This window comes from Papio anubis, chromosome 10, assembly GCF_008728515.1.
Source record: "Papio anubis isolate 15944 chromosome 10, Panubis1.0, whole genome shotgun sequence".
In the NCBI taxonomy this organism is placed as follows: domain Eukaryota; kingdom Metazoa; phylum Chordata; class Mammalia; order Primates; family Cercopithecidae; genus Papio; species Papio anubis.
Genome location: NC_044985.1, coordinates 62,809,942 through 62,833,335, shown reverse-complemented (window position 1 = coordinate 62,833,335; position 23,394 = coordinate 62,809,942). Strand labels below are relative to the sequence as shown.

The following is a 23,394-nucleotide window of genomic DNA, read 5'->3' as shown; positions in this document are numbered from 1 at the left end:
GAGCAGTACAAAAATCATATTCTGAACCCAAATAATCTGAATCTACCCTCTTCTACCACTTCTAAGCTGCTTGACCTTGGGGAGAAAGAAAGTCCTAGTTTCTATGTCATAGTCTCCTCTTCAGTAAGCAGAGGATAACAACAGTAACCACAATAGCAGCAACAATAATGCCTACTTATTAGGACTGTTACAAGAACTAAAGAAGATAATTTTCATGAAATATTTAGTGTTTGACACATAATGAGTCCTCTTTTAATAACACCTGTTAGTTCATCCATTTAAAAAAATGAATGTCTACAGTAGTATGACATTGTCCTAGGCTCAACAATGTGAGGGTGAGTAAAACTAGGATTGTTGCTTCCTGGGACATATTTACATGATGACACAAACAGCTGTGAAATTGCAGCTATGACAAGTGCCAAGAAGGAGAGTGATGGGAATAGGATTAGGATGAGTAAGAAGATACTAGAGACGAATCATATTTCTGACTTGTAAGACTTGGTGTCTTAGCTTGCAAGATAATGGTGTTGCCCACCTAGGGAACACTGGGCAAGATTTGGATATTACTGTGGGTGCAAAATAGTGTGGAGAATCATGAGTTTGGTTTCAGACTTGTTAAGTTTGAGGTGACTGTGACTTCTAAGAGAATATGTAGAAGGGTAGTTCAGAACAGGTCCAAACTTCGAAGTCTGGGCTGGGGTATATTTGTTTGTCATCTGTGCGTGAATGGTAATTAAAAGCATTGATGTGGATGAAAATTGCCTGAAGAGAAAGTTGAGAGAGGTAAGAAGAGTGCGTTAAACTGAACTTTGAAAAACTCTAACATTTCATGGCAAGGTAGAGGAGCATACACCTGAAAAGAAGGCAGTGAAGGACTGGCCAAAGATGAGAAAGTGTGAAGAGTTCTTTGTCATGGAAACCAAGGGAAGAAAGCATTTCAGGGAAGGAGTTACAAACCTGTCAAATGCTGCTGAAAGGGTAGATAAAAGGACTTAAAATGTCTGTTAGAAAAGCACAAGATTGAGGTCACTGGTGACCACAGGGCATGGAGTGGCAAGGCCAGGAGCAACAGTGGAGTGAATTCAGGAATGAAAGGGAGGTGTGGTGAAGGAAGCAATGAGTATGACAAGTGGTTGATAAGTCTGTCTCTGAAGGAAAGATGAGAAATAGAGTAATGGCTATAAGTGGTGGAAGAGGGGTTGTATTGCATTGCGAGGGCTGCCATAGCAAACAGACTAAGTGATTTAACAACAGAAATTTATTTTCTTCGAGTTCCGAGATCAGGAGGTCAGTAGGATTGGTTCCTTTGAGGGCCATGAAGGAAGGCTCTGTTCCAGCCTCTCTCCTTGACTTGACGATGGCCTTCTCCCTGTCTTCACATTGTCTTCTCTCTGTATGTGTCTGTGACCAGATTTCCTCTCCTTATAAGGATACCAGTCATACTGGATTGGGCCCACCCTAAATACCTTATTTTAGGTTAATTACCTCTTTAAAGACTCTGTCTCCTAATAAATATTGTTACAATCTGAGGTACTGGGGGTCAGGACTTCAGTATTTTTGAGGGGAGGGACACAATTCAACCTATAGGAGGGGTAAGGATAGTTGTTCTTTCTTTTCATGATATGAAAAACTTTAAAGATTGCTGGAAAGTGTTGCGGAGAGAGGTTGAATATACAGGAGAGAAGGAATAATTAATACTATCAAGTTCCCAACAAGGTGGAATCAAAGCACAATAGAAGGGATTTGCTTTAGAATGAAAGCGGGAGAGCTCTTCCTGTGTCGCAGGAAGAAGGATGGCTAGGATTGCCATAGGACCATGAGGTTCCTATGACTGCTGCCCAGTAAACAGACCAGTTATACAGACAGCAGAGAAAGAGTTAATTCTTGCAGGGCACTGAGCAAGGAAATGGGAGGAGACCCTCAAATCCATCTCTTTGAGGAGTCTTTAAGGCTGGAGTTTTTAAGGGGATCATGGAGGGTAAGGGGCTGGAAAATTGGGGTTGTTGATTGGTTAAGGCGAGGGAGATGAAGTCAGCAGGATGTGGAAACTGCATTATTTGGTGAGTCAGCGTCATGGGCCCCTCAGACCAGCTGGCAGAGTAGTTTCGTCAGTATGCAGGACCTGAAGGAATGTCTCAAAGTGAAAACAACGATTCATAATGTTTAGTTTGTTATCTATAGAACAGTTCAGGGAAATTATAATCGTGTAACAGGGTCCATGATTCTAGGTCAGTAGGCAGCAAACAACTATGAGGAAGCAGGTGAAACTGAGCTGACCTAACAATTAACTTTCAACATGCTGCAAGCTTGGTATATTTTCATTTCTCCCTCTTCTTTCTTCCCTGATTAATTTTACAAAGTTTATAGGGGCGGTTTTAGGATGAGTCCAGAGGTGCTTTGTGTGTAAATCAGGCATCAGGAAGTTTGAAGGAGTTACTGTGTGATGTGTCTTTTTTTCATAAAGAGGAAAAGGCCATCTGCTTGATGGCACAAATTGCAGGAATGGTGTTTAAAGAGGATCAGTGGTTTGAACAGAGCGGAGGTGATTAAAAATTTTCTTTATGGGGAATCGAAGAGTGAAATTATCACTGTCAGCCTAAATAACAAACAAAGAGAGGCTCTCTAAAAGGAAGAGATTATTTGTTTTAGAGAATAGAACATTACAATGGGAATACGCATGTCATAGCAAGCTGTGTGCATATTCAGAGAGGTAAAGGAAGACAAACATTTTTAAAGGAAAAAAATGAGGATTACATAATTGTTTTGAAATAATTGTCTTTGATTCTAAAGATCAATGAACAAGGGTGATGCGCGTCTGAGGTTGGACAGGCAATTGCTGAACATATGTCCTTGCAGAAGAATTTTTTTTTTTTTTTTTTTTTTTTTTTTGAGACAGGGTTTCAATCTATCACCCAGGCTGGAGTGCAGAGACCCGATCATGGCTCATTGCAGCCTTGACCTCCCAGTCTCAGGTGACCCTCCCACCTCAGCCTCCTGAGTAGCTGGGACTACAGACACATGCCACCATGCCCAGCTGTTTTTTTGTGTGTTTTGTGTAGAAATGGGGTTTTACCATGCTTCCCAGGCTGTAGAAGTATTTTTTGTGTGAAGTTGCAATGCCTTTGTGTATAGTTTTGGTTTTTGCAGTCCTTTGTGATAGTTTTTGTTAGCAGGCATACAAGCATGAGAACCTCTTGCCATGGCTTTCTCTGGCACTATTTTTCAGGGTTGTTTATTTTCCCCCCAATATTAGTGACTCCATTTTGATTTGGACAACTTTCATATCACAAAAATGTAGCTGTATTTTGGGGTAGTGTTGATCTTAATTTATGGCAGAACCTCTCTGGCTTTTTATGTAACCCTATCTGACAATTCATACGTGGCTGTTGAGGTTCAGGCACCAAACACATGGGTGACAGAATTTATCCAGCATTTGTACTTTGCTAAATGGGATAAGTGACTATGACAAAAAGATAGAGGGGCAAAGGAGTTAATGTATTGGCAATCACATTTTTAAATGACGGACCAGCTCAACTGGGTAAGAAACTGGAGAAAGGAGATGACGATGTTTATGTTTATAATGATGGCGATGATGGTAACGAGATTACTGTTAAAAACCGGTAAACTTCATATTCAGTTTTCTTTATCAGAATAACAGGTGAATTGGTTTGAACAACAATAGTCAGCATATAATGTTTCCTGCACTCTGTTTTTCACAGGTCACATTTTAAGGAAACATCTGTATCCCTTGCCAAAATGATTACTATATGATAATATATTTTGAACTATATAGTAACATATTGATCATATGTTGGTCACACAGAGCGTGAATCGTACTATTTTCAGTCTTACAAATTTGACAAAAATGTGAAAATGTTTTTGCTTGTATAAAGATAATTATAAACTGAATGTCTGTGTTAAATCAGTGAAAATGGAATTGTTTCAAACTTCTTTTGTTTTTACTGACTCATCACTGAAAACATAACGCAAGAGGAATCAATTGCTTTGATAGATAAATTATATAAGTAATAACCATGATATTTATCCCTGATTCCCCACAGTTCAGATCAGTAGCACAAGACTTCATGTGGTATGCAGAGATTCTCTATACTACTGCTGCTGTTACAGTTAAAAATTAGATTTCACATGCTTCTGGGTAGCAGACAGTGCCACTTCACTGAAATGTGCTATCATTATGCTCATTATTTATTGTGGCAGTAATTACTGCCAGCACTGCAAATGTTATTTCTAGAATCATCCATGTGCTTTTCTTCCTTTGTAGAGAGGAATCATAGATGCCAAATAGAATACATTGCATTGCATAAGCATACAGCTAGAGGCTGTGTTCTCAGTTCCCCATACTCTTTCTCCAGGTTAGATGGTTGACATTTCCTTGACATGCCCTTCTGCCTGGTTTGACTTTGCATACTTCTACATGTTCTGTCATGCAGTTTTTAAAAATAAGCCTAGCCATGCGAGAAGTATGGATAGTAACAAGCATTTTTGGCCAGTGTAAATATTTTTCATGGTAGATTCTAAAAGCATAGCTCCAGGGTTATACTTTGTGTATAAATGTAACCACTTGAAGGGTCACGTTGATATGGATTGGGCATAGAACTGTTTTTCCAGTAAGGTAATATTCAGATTGAACAAGATGTCTTCATTGAAATTAACTTTTATAGCCTAGTTTGGCAAACTGCCATTATTAATGCATTTAAATAGACTTGTTTACTGGGACGTCAACCTCAATTTGAATCATTTTTATTAGAAAGAGTCATATATTTACTATGTCTACATTATTGATGTTGTATACTAAGGGAAATTACTTTCAGCCTATATTAAAGCCATATGTATATATATACACACACACATATATATACACACACACATATATATGTGCCCATTACTATGTAACTGGTTTTTTGAGGCAAGGAGATATCTTTGCTTTATTTAAGATTTATTTTTCAACTTATGGCATTTCAAAAGTTCCATGTTAATGAATTGTTTATCCCCAGCTATCCCGATTTATATTAACCTGCTTCTAGATTATTCTAAAATCAAAATCTAAATGCTTAGTGATGTCTTAAGTTTCTAAAAACTATACATTGTTAAAATTTTTAGATGCATTTGTTCCACTTTTATTTTTAGAGCTTAGATATTCCTAGTAAAATAATTACGTTAATTATTTAAAATACTTAAAAGTCATTTTATCACTATGTTTCTATATCTGTTTGTAACACGTAGTGATAAATGAGAAGCAACTGATTCCCGAAAAAGACATGGAAAATTGTTTTAAAATGTTTGCCTTTGTTTCCTTAAAACTTGTTCTTTTTATTTCTGTTTTTTAAAGTGTTGGATACAGTAGTTCAGGAGCTTTCTCAAGAAACTAGGGTTGTTATTGTAAAATGCAGATGTGAAATAAACTTCACAACGAGTTAATGGACAGAAGGAACTAGCCTACAGAAAAAGTAAGAAAAACATAGAGGCTAACAATTATTAGTATCATTACTGTGCTGTCTTACATATAATGACAGACGTAATCCTGACAACAGCCATGTACTGTAGGTACCATTAACATCATTTAAAAGGTGAGGAACCAAAGTCTTTCAACTAAAAGAAGCAGAGCCAGAATTCAGACCCCCTAGTAGTGGCAGAACGAGAATTCAGAATTCAGAATCATGGCTAGGGCTTTCTTTATATTGCACTGCTTATCTGTCTCTTTTGTGAAAAAGTGATACGTTCCCCAAGCTGGCAGAGAGAAACAGGATCCTAGTACCCTAGCCCTCCAAAGATAACTCATACAGAAGAGTAAAGCAGAAAAAGTGGATGTGTTGAGGAAAAAAAACATTACACTTAAAGAGCATCTGATAATACAGTTTTGCAGATGGATTTAGCACTCTGAAAACAGAGTTTAGCCAATAGAAAGTTATAGCACTTAGGCTGTTCCACTGAGTCAACAATAATACTTTGACTTTGACTTTTTTGTTTTTGAGTTTTGCTCTCTAGATTTTTGGGTTTTGTTTTTCTTGAGACAGGGTGTCACTCTGTCACCCAGGCTGGAGTGCAGTGGCACAATCCCAGCTCACTGCAACCTCTGCCTCCCAGGCTGAAACGATTCTCCAATCTCAGCCTCCTCAGTAGCTGGGACTATAGGTGTGCATACCATGCCTGGCTAATTTTTGTATTTTTAGTAGAGACAGGGGCTCACTATGTTGCCCAGGCTGATCTTGAACTCCTGAGCTCAAGCCATCTGCCCACCTCAGTCTCCCAAAGGGCTGGGATTGCAGGTATGAGGCACTGTGCCTAGCCTTCTCTCTAGTATTAAGCTTTATAAAGAGAGGGGACAAATTTATATATTAATGTTCTTTAAAACTCTAGAACATAAATCAACAAAGAATATGAAGAGATAAATCACAAAAGATCACATACCTTGAATAAGCAACCATCTGCAATGTGTTCAATCACTGATCTTTAAAAAATACATGGAAAGATTTCTGTTTTTTTCAATTGGCAGAAGTATTTTAAAAACAATAGTCAGTTTGGGCTGGGGGCGGTGGCTCACACCTGTAATCCCAGCACTTTGGGAGGCCAAGGCTGGTGGATCACGAGGTCAGGAGTTCGAGACCATCCTGGCCAAGATGGTAAAACCCTGTCTCTACTAAAAATACAAAAATTAGCCAGGCATGGTGGTGGGCTACTGTAATCCCACCACTTGGGAGGCTGAGACACGAGAATCACTTGAACCTAGGAGGCAGAGGTTGCAGTGAGCTGTGATTGTGCCACTGCACTCTAGCCTGGGCAACACAGCAAGACTCCGTCTCAAAAACAAACAAAAAACAGCAACAACAATAGTTTGTATACGTTGTAGAGGTTAATGTAGAGTTCAAACTATCATTAATTGGATGTTTCAGAGAGAAACGAGTTTTAGAGAACAATTTTATAAAGTGTAGTAACAGTCAATAGTCAGTTTGTATACCTTGTAGAGGTTATTTACAATTCAAACTATCATTGATTGGGTATTTCAGATAGGAACAAGAGCTTTAGAGAGCAATTTTATAAAGTATATTAACAAGCATTAGGATTACATCATCATTGGACCCAAGAAGATCTTTATTGGAAACCTTTCCTGGGAAAATAAAACAGAGAAAAAACGTTATATATAACTGCTATATATGTGTTAGTCATAGAATTACTTAGAATTGATGGAAATTGGAAACATCCTATGTTCCCGACAATAGAGAATTAAAGTATTGATAGCAGGTACAATAGTTATTTGAGGCAGTACATTACTTAGCTCTTAATAAGAGTGGGTTGATTGGTTGGTTGGTTGGACACATGGGAGAGATGGAGGCAGGCAGGCAACAGGATTGGTCTTCTGAAAAAAGGATTTGCAAAGTCATTGAAAATTATGTTATAATAACAGTAGCCAAGTGGAAACTCATTAAAGTGTAGAGTTTAATGCTAAGTGAAAAACAGGATGAAAACTACTTGTATTCTATGAGAATTGGCTAAAACACTTAAATCTGGAGTAGTATATGAAAACCCTTATGCAGGTGAAAAATTAATGGAAGGAAATATAATATGGTTGTCCCTTGGTATTTGTGGTAGGTTGGTTCCAGGACACCCTGCAGACTGTGGATACCAAGATCAAAGATGTTCAAGTCTCATATAAAATGGCATAATATTTGCATATAACCTATGGATACCCTCTTATATACATTAAATCATCTCTAGATTACTTATAATATCTACTACAATGCAGATGCTGTGAAAATAGCCGTTATACTGTACTGGCTTATTATTTGTATCTTTAAGTTGTTGTGTTATTGTTTTTTTGTGCTTGATTTTTTTTCCCCAAATATATTCAATCTGTGACTGGTTGAATTCAAGCATGAAAATCTGTGGATATTCAGACAGGACTGAATGCGTATGTGATTTTTCTTTATGATGTGGTACTTTTATATAATTATAAAAAGGATACATGAACTGTTAGATTTAGAAATATATATTTTTAACCTGTTAACAGCAGAAGTGTACATCTACACTGCTCTTTTATAAAGTTCTATGTTAAGCCTACCCACTGGGTCTATAATATTATGCTACAGTGATACCCCTATTCACTTCTTGGGGAGCTATCCTAAGTTTAGATTTAGGATATAACCATACATCTATTCTTAAATTCCTTTTTCTAATTTGGCAAAAGGTAAAGCTTAGTAATACTATTTTTTCCACTAAATTTACTCCACAATGTATTTGTAGTTTCAGAGTATATATGATTGTGGGTAGAGTGTCAACACAGTCCTCTCCTTCTGCATGAGAACTTGATCTTTGCTTAATTCTCTAGCTCTATTCCCCTGAAGACCTGATTAAAAATTGGAATGTCAACTATGTTACTAAGCAATATTGCTTATAGTAAATATTATTCCAGAGCTGGACTGGGAGAATTATTAATATATGATTAATATATGATGGAAGGCATAACTGGGGCCGGGGGAATCCTTGAGATTAGTGACTCATAATGGGCCTAGTCCTGTGGGGTATCACGTTTTGATGCCAGAGTGTCTCCCATATCTGCCCCATACTGATCTCATCTGCTTATACCTGCTTGAGGGACTCAGCTGAAGAAGAACTCCCGATGCTGTCATCCTGGCAAACTATAGTACCCACCCTATATCCTTACTAGCAGACTGGTGCTAGTGGGGCCTTCTGTGGGTCTGAATGTTGGTTGATCCTAAGAAGACTCCAAGAGGGTATTTATTACATTAGTATAATTCTAATTAGTTTTTAATTTTATTTTTGAAGTGCAAAAGTAGTATACTAAGTTTATAGTAGTTAATTCAGTCAGTTTTTTCAATGCTTGGAAAAAGCATTAGACTGTGAGTTAGAACATATGGCTGTTAGTCCAGTTTTTCAGTAATGGATTATATTACCTTGGGCAAGTCACTTAATCTCTTTGAAACTCAGTTTTCTTAAATGTTAGTTAAGAACTTTGACCGATACCATTTCTGATGTTTTTTCCAACTCTAAATCTTATGATTCTCTGATTCTCTTATCATCATAAGTTAATTTTTAATCCTCTTTTATAGTAGCATTCCAGATTTCTTTTAGCCTGGAAGATGATAAGCTGAAAGCTTGTGATGCTGCAGTGTACATTCTTCCACATTTAGGTTTTGAAAATGTTGTCACATTATAGCTGTGTAGTTCCAGAAGAAACATTTAATCTGCCTATGGGATAGAATGTAAAGAATTTACATTAAAAATAATTGGGGAACTTTGGGAGGGGAAAAATAAATCAGAATGAAAGTTTGAAAAGTTTTTGATTCTTTAAAAATTGTATTTCTACTTTTGTTTATAGGTTGTGAACTGGCTAGAAGGGCCTGGATCAGAACAACTAAGAGCCCAGTGGGGCATTGGAGATTCCATTAGGGCCTCCCAGGCCCTACAGCAGAAACATGAAGAGATTGAGAGCCAGCACAGTGTGAGAGGCTTTTTCCTCTGCAAGTTACAATGCTATTATGAACGTGGATAATTAGTAGCACATGTGGTACTGAGTGATAAGTTGCTGCAAACTTTGGTATGGGGCATGAAGTACAGTTTGTTAAGTGCCTAGAGGTCATAAAGTACATTTTGATTACTTAGTACATGTTAATTAGAAGGTTGTTTTTGGTTTTGTCTGTAATGCAGTTTAATTATATTTTTATAGAAGCACGATTTGCATGAAATTTTAAAGCTACAGTGACAGAAAAAAGAGTGATAGTACAAAAACAGAGCTTTCATCTGTAGTCTCTGTGACAGAAACTTCTGTTTTCAAGTCCCCCCACCCCCACTTTATTGGGAGTATATAGTACGATTAAATGCCTGAGAGTGATAGCAGAATTGCTGCATTAAACACAACTGATGGAGAGTAAGTCCAGAGGGTGCAGAATATTTTTCCATTCTCTAAGCATTTAGGGGTCCCTTTTGTATTTGTGAAAGGAGTAATCAGACAAATCACAGGTATAAAATTGGGAAATAAGTAGATTCTTAAGCAGATTATAGATAATAATTGTTCGAGATAATTTAAAATTTAACAACTTGTTATGTGAAAGAAGCTGGTGTTCATTAAGCTCCTGCTCTGTTATAGTTAATTCTTCATTACTGAGAAAGAGATGGTGCAGTTTGTGGACTGGGTAGCTCACCTCCTTCTCCCCAAGGTCATATTACTTTGGTAATTTAAAATAGATTAAATAAAAAATTGGAAAAATAAAATTTGAATCAATTCATTCCCTTCTCCTTAGGTTATTTGTCTTAAAAAAGTTGGTTAAAATGTTAAACTCTGGACCCAGGTGAGCATTAAGTACCATCGGAACATTAATTTCTGCAGCGTTTCTTCTTACCTCTAATTATGTTGGATAGTATTAGGAAATACCCATTTTTAACTAAACAAGATTAAAGAATAAGTAATATGATTTGCTTGGGAATAAATTTGAATGAGTAAATCTCATCTTTACTAGAATTTAACAGTATCTGGTACTTATTTTTCTTCTAAATATATTCCATTTTGCTTAGTTTCCTCATATTGCTTTCTTTATAATATTCTGTAAATCAGGAATAACAATTACTGGTATTGGCAGAAAATCTACATACTATACCCTAAAGTAGTTGTAATCTACCTGAAGGAATAATAAGAGATATTACAAGATTTGGAATTGTCTAAAGGCACTATACGTATATTCCTTGGAATTTTTCTAATTAGTACTTGTAAAAAACTTGAAAATGAAATCTGATAATTGAAAATCGATTTATTTTATGCGTTTCACAGGTTCCAACATAATGGTTCTTGCTTTTATACTAAAATAATCATATTACAAACCCTGTTCCTGAGGATATAATCTTTTAATTCTCTTGGTACTTTTAAAATAACTTAATGTTTTGATTTTTTTTTAAAACGTGGATTGTGATTTATTTGAACCTGATAGACTGTTCTAGAACATGTTACTATAGTTAGAGTCTACAATTTTGTTCCTCTCTTTAGTTCCTAAAAACTGTATTTACTCCAGAACATTCTAGACTTCACCTAAGGGGATTTAGTTATGAAAGTATTCCAAAAGTTCTTTTTAGGAAGGGCACATGACACATGAGGATCCTAAAGACAGGATTTATCTATATTTTATTATTGTTTTAAATGCCAAGATAAATAATTATAAATTGGGTTGTATACATACTGTACTGTACTCTTAAGTTTACTAAAAGAATTCAAAAGCAAATTTTATATTGCATATAGTATGGATGAAGTTGCAGATGATATACATAGAAATTGCTATGTTCAGATGTTGGTTTTGTGTTTTTAATATATTTATAAGGTTTTCAAAATCAGCTTAAAGAAACATCTCTTAAGGGTGGTCCTTGCCATGTGCTTAAGCTTACTTATAATATGGAACCAATATATAAAACTTTTGAATTGCAAAATACCTTATAGATTATTCTGATGTCCTCATCTTATTTTATAGACGAACAAACTGGGAAGCTACATTTTTTGCTCAATGAATAGTTGAACTATGGTTAAAACACAGATCTCTTGATACCCAGGGGGGATCCTTTCTCTGGCTCTCTCTTAGAGAAAGCTACTAAATTTCACAGATACGCATAAGCTACAGTATTTTTTCATTCTTATACTTTTAATACTTAGAACTGTACATATACATTGACATCTGCATTTATAGACATAACCTAAAGAAAAGAAACATTGATGGCTATCAGAGATTTTATTTCCTTAAATCACGTGTGATATTTGGGATTTGTTTCAGAATTGGGAGGTAGGGACAGATTGAATGGATGGGAGTGTATGTGAAACAGAATTAGCCATGAATTGATCATTACTGAAGCTGGATGGGAAGGAGTTCATTATACTGTTCTTCCCACTTTTGAAGTATTTTGAAAAGCAGGTTGTACGTTTTAGCCAATAGGTGGCACTGCATTGTCACCTTGAGAATAGGTTGGTTGATGCTGGATGAATATTTTAGCTTATGATGTTTAAGATATTCTAATATTTTATTAAAAACTTTCTTTTCTCTCTGTAACTAAGAGTTAACAGATTAAAGCATTATTGGAATTGTTCAAGTCTTGTGAAATTATAATGACTAATTTCTGGCATTGACAGCTATTAACGGTAGAATTTGAGAAAACTTTTAACATACAATTTTGCATTACCAGCTCAATGTCATATATTAAATTTTAGAGTCCGTATAAAAGCACAATGCAGAAATAAAGCTAAAAACCTCAAATTTGTTAGGATGTTGAGTTTCAATAAATAGAAAAATGAAATTTCTGCCAACATGTAGTTCTAGTTCAAGGGTTGGTAATTAGAAGTTAAGTTGGTTTTTTAATACAACGCACACACACAAAAATAAGGTACATGAAAATGGTTATAGTAACTGGCAATAAATTTAAAAGTAGTTTAGTTCAATAATCTAATTTTATGTTTTGGGTTGAAGGAAGTGTGTGGTAGGAATAGCGTGTGTGGTAGGAAAAGCGTGTGTGATAGGAACATGGAGGAGCATAAATATCTGAAACTGCTTGAGAGTTTTGTCACTGTCACACCGTGTCATAGTGCTGACTTCTGGACTACAAAGAAACCACTTTCTCTGGTGTATTATGCATAATAGTAAGCAGCAGAACAGGTCTACCTGGTGAATCAAGACTCATTTCTCCTAATGTATAGTCTGAGTATAATCACTTTTTTAACCCGAGTGGGCAGGGTTTCCTTCCGCCTACGTATGGATTCCCATTTCATGGTATAAAGTATAAATACCCATCATTTCACCACATATGCATCACTGCCAATATGATTGCAGTGTCAGTCCTGACTGCTCGTGTCCTAAATGTGATCCTTCAAGCTCTTTTCTTACTTACCATCTCAATCCAAATCCCAAATATTGGTGTCGTCTTTTTATTTTGCTATAAAATAATCGTTTTCTACACAGTTAAATATACGTAAGAGACAGACCAAAGAATGGCTGTAAGTGAACAAAATACACCTAAGGTTCTAGGGAATCTACATTCCTGTTTTTGTTTTTTTTTTTTTTTGGTGTTTTTTTGTTGTTATTTTGTTTGTTTGCTTTTTGTTTTTGAGACGGAGTCTAGCTCTGTCACCAACCTGTAGTACAGTGGTGCTATCTCAGCTCACTGCAACCTCTGTCTCCCAGGTGCAAGTGATTCTCCTGTCTCAGCCTCCTGAGTAGCTGGGATTACAGGCATGCACCACCACACCCAGCTAATTTTTGTATTTTTAGTAGAGACGGGGCTTCACCCTGTTGGCCAGGATGGTCTGCATCTCCTGACCTCGTGATCTGCCCACCTTGACCTCCCAAAGTGCTGGGATTACAGGCATGAGCCACTGTGCCCGGCCGTACATTGCCCTGTTTTTTAGGAAGAAACATTTGGATGAATTTTAAATATATGCAAATGTATCCGCCAGATTTTTTTCCTCTCCACATCCCAGAGAGAATTACTATTTCTTTATTTCAACCTCAATCAGTAATATCAGTGTCTCTAATTTCAGGTATTACTTTCTTGAGATGTACTGGTCCTCATAATGTATTTACATCCCTGGTCAGGTTGCTAGAGCCTATATTTTACAAATTCAAACCAGGAAATAATTAGCTTCACAGTGGTGGTTCTTAAACCTTGATGGGCGTAAGAGTCATCAGAGATGCTTGCTAAAATATATGTTCCAGGGCCTAACTCCCAGATACTGATTTAGTAAGTCAGGGGTGAAGCTTAGGCATTTTTAATAAACACCCCAAGTGGTCTAATGCTGGTAGCTCTGGAAAGTGCTATTCTGGGACTCTAATCCTTACTACTTTTCTCAGAATCGTTGCTATTACTTCAAAGAGTTAAGCCTATTTCTTTAGAGCATTTAATGATCTGGAAGTACTATGAATAAGGTATTGAAATCCTTTTGTATTTTAGAGCATGACAGTGATAATTTTCTCAGGTAATGTTTTCTACTTTAATATAGTCTCTATTAACCATTATAAACTATGTAGTTTAAAAATATTCTATGCATATTATTGAGTTAAATCCAAACAATAACCGATAAACAAGGTAAGACAGATATTATCATCACCATTGGATACAGGAGGATTTCTCTTCCTTAGCACACTCTTGACACTTTGGGCCAGATAAATCTCTGTCGTAAGGGCTGCCCTGCACATTGTAGGGCATTCTGCAGCATCACTGGCCTCTGCTTACTAGATGCAGTAGCATCCTTGCTCCTCAGTTGTGATAACCCAAAATGTTTCCAGACACTGCCACATGTTCCTTGAGTGACAAGATTACCCTCTGTTGCCTACTTAATGTAATGTCAGTAAATCTACAGTGATTAATATGTTTTACACATTCAATCAGTGTATGTTAATTGAGCACATACTATGTGTCATGTGTTGTTCTAGGCTTTTGTGATATAGTACTGTCTTACTATATGGAATTTACATTCAAGTTGGGGAGTGGAGAGCAATATAGGTGTAGATTTTAGGAAAGGCCTGAGGAGATGACATTTAATCAGAAACCTTGAAATGATGTCAAGAAGTAATCCAAACAGGGCAATTCAGATAGAGGACACAGCAGTAGAAATACCCTAACACAGGAACATGATTGAGGAGCAGCAAGAATGTTGGTGTGGCTAGAGTACAGAGAGCAAAGGAGAGTCACAGAAGATAAAGTTTTAGAGGAAGTCAGGGGCCAAAACATGTAATATCTTTTTAGCCCATGAAAAGAAACTTGAAATTTATTTTAAATGTTATGTGAAGTTATTTGAAACTTTTGGACAGATAATTAATTTATGTTTTAAGCAAATCACTGGCTATCGTGTAGAAAATAGGGAACAGAGACTAGCAGTGAAAATGGAAGGCAGGAGGCTGATAGATGGAGGCAGTAGAAGTAATGAGAATTGATAGAAGTTGATGAGGTTGAACCAGCAAGACTTGCTGATGAAAGAATCAGGCTTTTGGCCTTAGCAACTGCTAAGGCAGGGAGGACTGCGAGAGGAACAGGTTGGGAGGATAGTGAATAAGTGTCTTTGGCAGCAGGTTAGATTTTAGGTATCTGTTAGTCATCCAAATGAAGGTGGCTAGTGGGCAGTTGGGTATCAGTATCTGGGGTTCATGGGAGGGGTCAAGGTTGATGATTAATTTGGTAATTCTTAGCCTATAGATATATTTAGAGCCTATATTAACTTGGTAGTTCTTAGCCTATAGATATATTTAAAGCCTATATTAATGTGGTAATTCTTAGCCTATAGATCTGTTTAAAGGCATGGGACTAGGTGAAGTCATCCAAACCCAGTGAGAAGAAAAGAGAGTCTCTGGAAAACTGAGCCTTGGGTCAGCCTAAACTTTAAGTGCAGAAAGAGGGAGGAGAGCCAGCAAAGAAGGGTAAAAGGAGCTGTTGTGTCTCAGAAAACAAGAGAAAAGGCCATTTAAAGGAGGAGGAAGTGCTTACTTGTGCCAAATGCAGCTGTTTGTTGAGAGGCTCAATAAATAAAGACTGAGAATTGACCATTGGATTTGTGGCAAGATGGAATTTTTTGGTGAATTTGACAGTTGGTTTCAGAAGGGTGGGAAGAACAAAATCCTGATTGGAATGGATTAAAAAAGAATGAAAAATGAGAAAAGAGTGAATACGGAGAACTCCTTTAAGAAAAGGTTTTTTTTTTAAAAAAAAAATAGGTTTAATTTCAGCATAGTAAAATGCACAAATCTTAAATGCGTCTTTTATTGTTTAATATATTATAGCTTTTTTATGTGCTAGTGGAAATAATCCAGTTGAGACAGAAGAACTGATGGAAGAGAGAGAAATAACTGTGAGAGCAAAGCTTTGTGTAGGCAGCAGAGATAGTCTGTAATGCACAAGTGGAGTGGTTGGCCTTAGAAGAAGAGATAGGCTGCTCACTATTACAGCACTGAGGGCAGAGCATAGGGCTGTAGAATGGAGGGTTGGGGATTTGTTGGTGGGAAGATGAAAGAGTTTTCCGATTACTTCCCTGTGAATTAAGATCTTTGGCTGAGAATGAAGAGGTGAAAAGGGGATTGGAGACTGATAGTGAAAAAAACACAAATGATCATGAGAATGAGAAAGTGAATTTACTAGAGAAAAATAAATGGATTGCCAAAGACTCATTTGAGATTATTTAGTCATAACTTTAAAAAGAGATATGTCGTTCCTTTGTAGTTTATAAGTGTGATGATGGGTGCTCACACTCATGTGAGATGTGTCTCCCTCTAAGCCTTGTAACAACATCAGCACATTACCCTTCTGATGTGAGGGGGGAAAAAAGAGAGAGAGAACGCTATCCACCTAGTTTTTAATCTACCCATGTTCAGCTTCTGTGGTACAGGCACACATTAGGCAGAGAAAACAGATCTCAGGTTTCAACAGGTGATTCTGATGGAAGAACAGAAAGCCAGGCATGGGCATGGGTTATATGCTGGGAGGTGGTTATAGCCTTTGATCGAGGATGGAAGTGAGGACAGAGGTTCTCATGTGCTGGACATTAGAGAGGTCAATAGATAGGTGGATTCCATAGGGTTGCAAGTGTGAGCCTACAAACAGAGGTGAGTGGGAGAGTCAATGGTGGTCAGAAAATGGGTTTCATGAAATTGAGATTTCCGGAGCTGCATAGTAGTATATGACGACAAGTTTTTATGGCCAGTGGAGGAGGTAGCTCAGTTGAGGTGACGACAAGTTAGTTGGAGGTGAGGGAGGGAGTCAAGGAACTGGAGGTTCATGATGGTGGTGGGTGCCTATGTGATGGAAGTCACTAAGAAGGCTTGTGCTGAGAGGAAGGCAGTGACCTTTGCTAAACCCTTCTGTGGATGAGGGAGTGCAACAGAGAAAGCTGACAGGATGTAATCTAACAGCATACACTTCAAAGGGGATGTGGTTTTTTTGAAAGAAGAAGGAAAAGAAATGGTCTGCAAGTAGTGAAGAACGAGGCAGCCATCAAACCCACCTTCAGGCTTGCAGTATGTCAGACATGGAAACAGTAATCAGTTGAGAAGGCTGCAGGGGTAACTGAGGGCAGACAGGTTTCACTTAGAGCAAGGAAGAGAAGGGAACTTTTAGAGGCCAAGGATTGAGTTCCAGGGATCACAGTTAGGATTTGAGGATTAAGAACTTCCCACTCTCAATTTTAATAATTTTTGCCGTAGGAAAAAAAAAATCATGTATTACTTAGTTTATCTGGAGAACTTGTAAAAGGTAATCTCTACCAGGAACTAATTTGAGCCTTAATTTACTTTGTAACATCTTGATTACAGGAATGGTTTGCAGTGTATGTGGAACTTAATCAGCAAATTGCAGCACTCTTGAATGCTGGCGATGAGGAAGATCTTGTGGAACTAAAGTCACTGCAGCAACAACTCAGTGATGTTTGTTATCGACAGGCCAGTCAGCTGGAATTTAGGCAAAATCTCTTACAAGCAGCTCTTGAATTTCATGGTGTTGCCCAAGATGTAAGTGTCTACTCTGATTCTTTTCTTTTCTTCAAATTATCTGAACACTTACCTATGCATAATTTTTTTCAGGTTTGCATGCCTCCTAAATTATTTTTCTGAACCAATAAAATGATTTACTAGTGGGGGTAATAAGATAAAATTCTTTGATTTTTTAAAAACAAGTATTTTTTTAAGTCATTCTGCATGCAATTCAACCTTTTATTATCTAACTAGAGTGTTCCAGTCTAGTAGAATATTTTATTTTGACTCTTTCTCAGTGTTTATGCTTTATAACGTAGATGGAAATGGAAGTCTGCTGACCTGGTTGTACTTCTTTGTCTTCCTGGTGCATGCATCTGTGTGTTCTATCTTCCAGATAATGCGTATTCTAATGATTTGTCCTTGTCTTGTAACAGTGTAGTCTTTTCAAGTGTAATTGTGATAACCTCGTTAGATATAAACCTCGTTAATCATTAAACACTTTAGATGCTGATTACATCAGGGTTATCTCTTTGGTGTCCCTCTGCTTTAGTTGTCTCAGCAGTTGGATGGCTTATTAGGGATGTTGTGCGTAGATGTAGCACCAGCTGATGGAGCATCGATTCAGCAAACTTTAAAACTGCTTGAAGAGAAGCTGAAAAGTGTTGGTAAGCAGATTTTAAAAATGCTGAAACATAAGGTTTTTTTTTTTTTTTGAATATCATTACCATGGTTAGACAATTAAGTCAACTTACACTGAACTAAATATTATTATTTTCAGGAAGCAGAGAAAAATAGTATAAAAAGGTGTTATTCCCTTGAGGGGTTATAATTTATGCTGAAAATTTTATTTTTCATAGTCACTCCTCCCTTCCCTGGGCATTTACTCTTGCCTGTTTACTCAGCTATATCTACAGGTGCTATGTCTTGCATATACTATGAACAATTATTTGTAGTGCATGCATAAACTGTAATTAGCTGTGAAGTGTTCTGTGGTAAACCCTGTATGCCCCAAATTGTGTTTTATGCAATGATTTTTGTTGTTGCTTTATCCTAACCTTGTGAAAAAATGGTTGGTTTGGTTTTTTGGTTCTTGTCTCACCAAACTGGGAATACTGCCAGATTACCCACTCTTAAAGGAGTGGGGTCCATTTACATTAAGGGGTCCAGTTACATTAAGCTAGTTCTATCGTTTGACATCAAGGCCTTTAAAACTTTCTACAGCAGGAAGCACAGTGAACTTTCCTAAAAGGTCAGGATGTGAAAATGGGAAGGTGGGGAGTCGTATCAAGGGGGATAAAAGGGGAAATGGCAATGGAAGAGAGGAAACAGGAACTTAAGGCAGAGAACTAGTAAAATGTGGTTGCACATGACTAAATCAAATTAATTATTGAAAACTGCCTTAGGGAATTGGTTTGAAAAATCACGCTTGTACTGGACATTTTACTTGCTTACGGCCTTTATTTTATTTTATTTTATTTTTATTTTTATTTTTATTTTTTTTAGATGGAGTCTTGCTCTGTTGCCCAGGCTGGAGTGCAGTGGTGCCATCTTGGCTCACTGCAAGCTCTGCCTCCCAGGTTCAAGCGATTCTTCTGCTCAGCTTTCTAAGTAGCTGGGATTACAGGCACCTGCCACCACGCCCGGCTAATTTTTATATTGGTAGTTTTAGTAGAGATGGGGTTTTGCCATGTTGGCCAGGCTGGTCTCAAGCTCCTGACCTCAGGTGATCTGCCCACCTCGGCCTCCCAAAGTGCTGGGATTACAGGCGTGAGCTACCGCGCCCAGCCAGCCTTTGTTATTTTAACAGATGATATGCATAATACATATTTAGTATTTAATATGACAAATGAATTTTATTTTAAAATATTAGAAGTTTTCTTGAGCCACAGTCTTTGTTTAAAAAAAAAAAAAGTTCCTTTACACATGTAATTTGGAGAATTGTAAATATACCCTAATTGTTGCTTCCTATGGTATAGAAGCTAGACTGTACCTTTAGTCACAATGTTCAACATCCTTTGACATTGATAATACATTGCTGAAGTGTCTTAAAATTTTGCAAGGCTTATGCAGTTTTTTAAACAACATATTTGCCTTGTTCTCCTATAAGTTGGACAGCATAAAAGCAGGAAGAAAAAATAGAAAATTGTTTTCTATTAGAAATAGAAATTTTCGTACTTTTCTTCTGCCTTCATTTTTTAAAAGTAATTATTGTCTATGGAAACCCATGTTTTCAAAATTCCTTTTAAGGAGAGAATTTGGCATGAGAGAGAGCTCCAGTTCGAGTCACATTTAAAGGGTTTTATTGCTTGAAATGTTCATAGGATGGAGTCTTGGGATTGCATCCCAAGATGGTTTACTGTGCAAAGCTCCTATACTTGGGATCCAGGTACAATATCTGATGAGACGATTTGTTTGAGGGAGGGAAAGCACCTTAGTTGTGTAAGAGATTAAATCTAGCAACTTTTGTTTTAGATGTGGGATTGCAAGGTTTGCGTGAAAAAGGTCAAGGTCTCCTGGATCAGATCTCCAATCAGGCATCCTGGGCCTATGGAAAGGATGTAACCATTGAAAATAAAGAAAATGTGGACCACATACAAGGAGTGATGGAAGATATGCAGCTTAGAAAACAAAGGCAAAGTTTGACTATTAATGTTAATTTTTACTAAAGTAACAATATTAATTAAAATAAAAAGTTATATAACATATTTTATATACAGACAAAACGTTCTTAACTGTTATATAGAAGACATACAGTAGGTTTTTGGTGAATGTAATAATTACTGTGTATAATTTTACTAACAAATAGTAATAATTTATTCAATTACTAGGTACCATTTCCTTTTTACTGCATTGCAAAAATTTCAGTTATACTCAACTACTTCATATTCCATATCCCCAATGTAGTCTATGACTCTGTTCTGCTTTAAAAAAAACTTTGTGAAGAATAATTCTGCTTTTTAAATTTCATTTAGTTTAGAGTTGCCATTAAACTTGTCATCTCCATTCATCTGTTTCTTCATCTAAACTTACAGAATGTCACACATTCATTGTTCTCATATTTGCTGTAGTAGGATTGAACAATGGACTAGTGATGTTTAGTTTCATTTTCTATAAAACCAGGAATTTAAAAGATTATTTGAAAATTCAGTTTGCAATAGCAACTACAAAGTATTGCAAAGTAAAGGATTAAAATTGTCTATGAAATATATACAATCTAGCATGGTTATATGAAATGTTGCACACTTAAAAATTTTATGATCATCAACAAAACTTCACAGAAAGCTTCCTTCTACATCACAGAGAAAACAGTCATGAGGCAGAAATTTCTTCCCTCATATCTGCAAACTTGCTTTATTCTCACACCACAGAGGATGACAGAGCTCTCCTCTTCTCAAAGCTGAGCTTCCATTTAGGCTCTGATTCTGATCACCCTCCTGACTCCTAACTCCATCAAATCCCATTCTCTACTCTGCTTCCTGTCTTTCACTTAAATGCTTAAATTTCTCCTATTTTAAAAATAATAGTCACACACATGGGTGTGTCTTCCTCTTCAACTCTTTGTCTTTTAGCATTAGAGCTCTTTTTCCTCACAGCTAAGTCATTTGGATAGGTTTACAGTACATTCATACTACTTACCCACTACCTCCAATTTATTTTCAACCCTTTTCAGTCTGACTTCTACCCTCACTGTTTGACTCAACATTGCTCTTACCAGCATTACCAACATAATAAATGCTGGATCTTACTTAAAATTCAGAGAATACTTATAGTCCTGACTTGCTTAACTGTGATTAGAGTTAGGCACAACTGACTTTTCTTTCATTTCGTCTTTCTTGAAAACACATTTATGATCCTTCTCTGTTTCTTCTTGGTTTTTGTCACTGATTTGTTGGCCACTAGCTCAAGTTACCACTTCCAGAGTTTGTTCTGAGGCCAGATTCCCTTCTTTGTATGTTCTCCCTGGACCTTCTCACTACTTGAATTACTTTCTTTAATAGATCATAGTTTAGTAGTTACAGCTCTTACCAAGACCCTCTCCCGTGCTATAGACCCATAATTCCAGTTGCCTACTTAGTGTCACCTGCGGAATGCCCCGTGTACTGCTGAAATCTAGTGTATTAGTCCATTCTTGCATTGCTATAAAGAACTACCTGAGACTGGGTAATTTTTAAAGAAAAGAGGCTTAATGGGCTCACAGTCCCACAGGCTGTACAGGAAGCATGGCTGGGGAAACCTCAGGAAACCTCCAATCATGATGGAAGGGGAAGGGGAAGCAGACACATCTTACTTGGATGGAGAAAGAGGAAGAGAGTGAAGGGGTAGGTGCTGCACACTTTTAAACAACCAGATCTCATGAGAACTCACTTACATTAAAACAGCAAGGGAGATATATGCCCCAATGATCTAGTCATCTCCCACCAGGCCCGTTGTATTAGTCTGTTCTCATGCCGCTGTAAGCATATATCCAAGACAGGGCAATTTATAAAGGAAAGAAGTTTAATTGACTTACAGCTTTGCAGGGCTGGAGAGGTCCCAGGAAACAGAATCATGGTGGAAGGAAAAGCAAACACATCCTTCTTCACATGGCAGCAGCAAGGAGAGGTGCAGAGTGAAGAAGGGGAAAGCACCTTATAAAACAATTAGATCTCATGAGAACTCACCATCATGAGAACAGGATGGAGGTAACTGCTGCTATGATTCAATTACCCTCCGCTGGGTCCCTCCCACAACATGTGGAGATTATGGGAACTACAATTCAAGGCGAGATTTGGATGGGGACACAGCTGAACCATATCACCCCTCCTCCAAACTTGGGGATTACAATTCAACATGAGATTTGAGTGAGGACACAAATCCAAACCATATTATTCTACCCCTGGCTCCTCCCAAATCTGATGTCCTTCTCGCATTGCAAAATAAAGTCATCCGTTCTCAACCAGTCCCCCAAGTCTTAATGCATTTCAGCATTAACTCAAAAGTCCACAGTCCATAGTCTCATCTGAGACAAGGTAAGTCCTGTCCAACTATGAGCCTCCAAAATCAAACACAAATTAGTTACTTCAAAGATACAACAGAGTTACAGATACTGAGTAAATACACCCATCCCAAGAGGGAGAATTTGGCCAAAACAAAGGGGCTACAGGCCCCATGCAAGTCTGAAACCCAGCAGGGGAAATCTTAAAGCCCCGGAATAATCTCCTTTGATTCCATGTCTCACATTCAGACCACACTGATACAAGAGGTGAGATCCTAAGGCCTTGAGCATCTCCACCCTGTATCTCTGCAGGGTACAGCCCTCTTGGCTGCTTTCACAGGCTGGCATAGAGTGCCTACAGCTTTTCCAGCTGCATAATGCAAGCTGTCAGTGGATTTGCCATTCTGGGGTCTCACAGCTCCACTTGACAGTGTCCCAGGGAACTCTGTTTGGGAGCTCCAACCTCACATTTCCCCTCCACACTGTCCTAGTAGAGGTTCTCCATGAGGCAGCAGCCTTCTACCTGGACATCCAGGGATTTCTGTACATCCTCTGAAATCTAACCAGAAGCTCCCAAGCCTCAACTTTTGCCCTCTGTGCACCCACAGGCTTAATACCATGTGGAAGCCACCAAGGCTTACAGCTTGCACCCTCTCTGGAGCAGTGGCCTGAGTTGTATCTGGGGTCCTTTTAGCCGTGCCTGGAGCTGGAATGGCTGGGACACAAGGAGCATTGTCCCAAGATTGTGCAGGGCAGCAGGGCCCTGGGCCTGGCTGCAAAACCATTCTTCCCTCTTAGGCATCCAGGCCTGTGATGGGAGGGGCTACCGCAGAGGCTTCTGAAATGCCTTCGAGGCATGTTTGCCATTGTGTTGGTTATAAACATTGAGCAACTCTTTACTTATGCGAATTTCTGCAGCCAGCTTGAATTTCTCCCCAGAAAGTGGGGTTTTCTTTTCTACCA

The 23,394-nt window shown here is 37.7% G+C and overlaps 1 protein-coding gene and 1 non-coding gene across 7 annotated transcripts in view; both read left to right on the top strand.

The window, feature by feature from the left end:
- Positions 1-23,394, top strand: part of SESTD1 (SEC14 and spectrin domain containing 1) — a 150,305-nt gene that overhangs the window by 115,137 nt on the left and 11,774 nt on the right. For all 6 annotated transcript variants that reach the window (XM_003907673.3, XM_031651387.1, XM_017946685.3 and 3 more), the window contains 4 exons: positions 9,356-9,478; positions 17,298-17,492; positions 18,007-18,121; positions 19,929-20,088. In XM_003907673.3, the coding sequence (XP_003907722.1) occupies positions 9,356-9,478; positions 17,298-17,492; positions 18,007-18,121; positions 19,929-20,088 (593 nt within the window). The remainder of the gene's footprint in view (positions 1-9,355; positions 9,479-17,297; positions 17,493-18,006; positions 18,122-19,928; positions 20,089-23,394) is intronic.
- On the top strand, positions 16,198-16,299 carry LOC116269340. The gene has a single exon (XR_004176813.1). It is a non-coding gene; the product is annotated as a small nucleolar RNA U13 (small nucleolar RNA).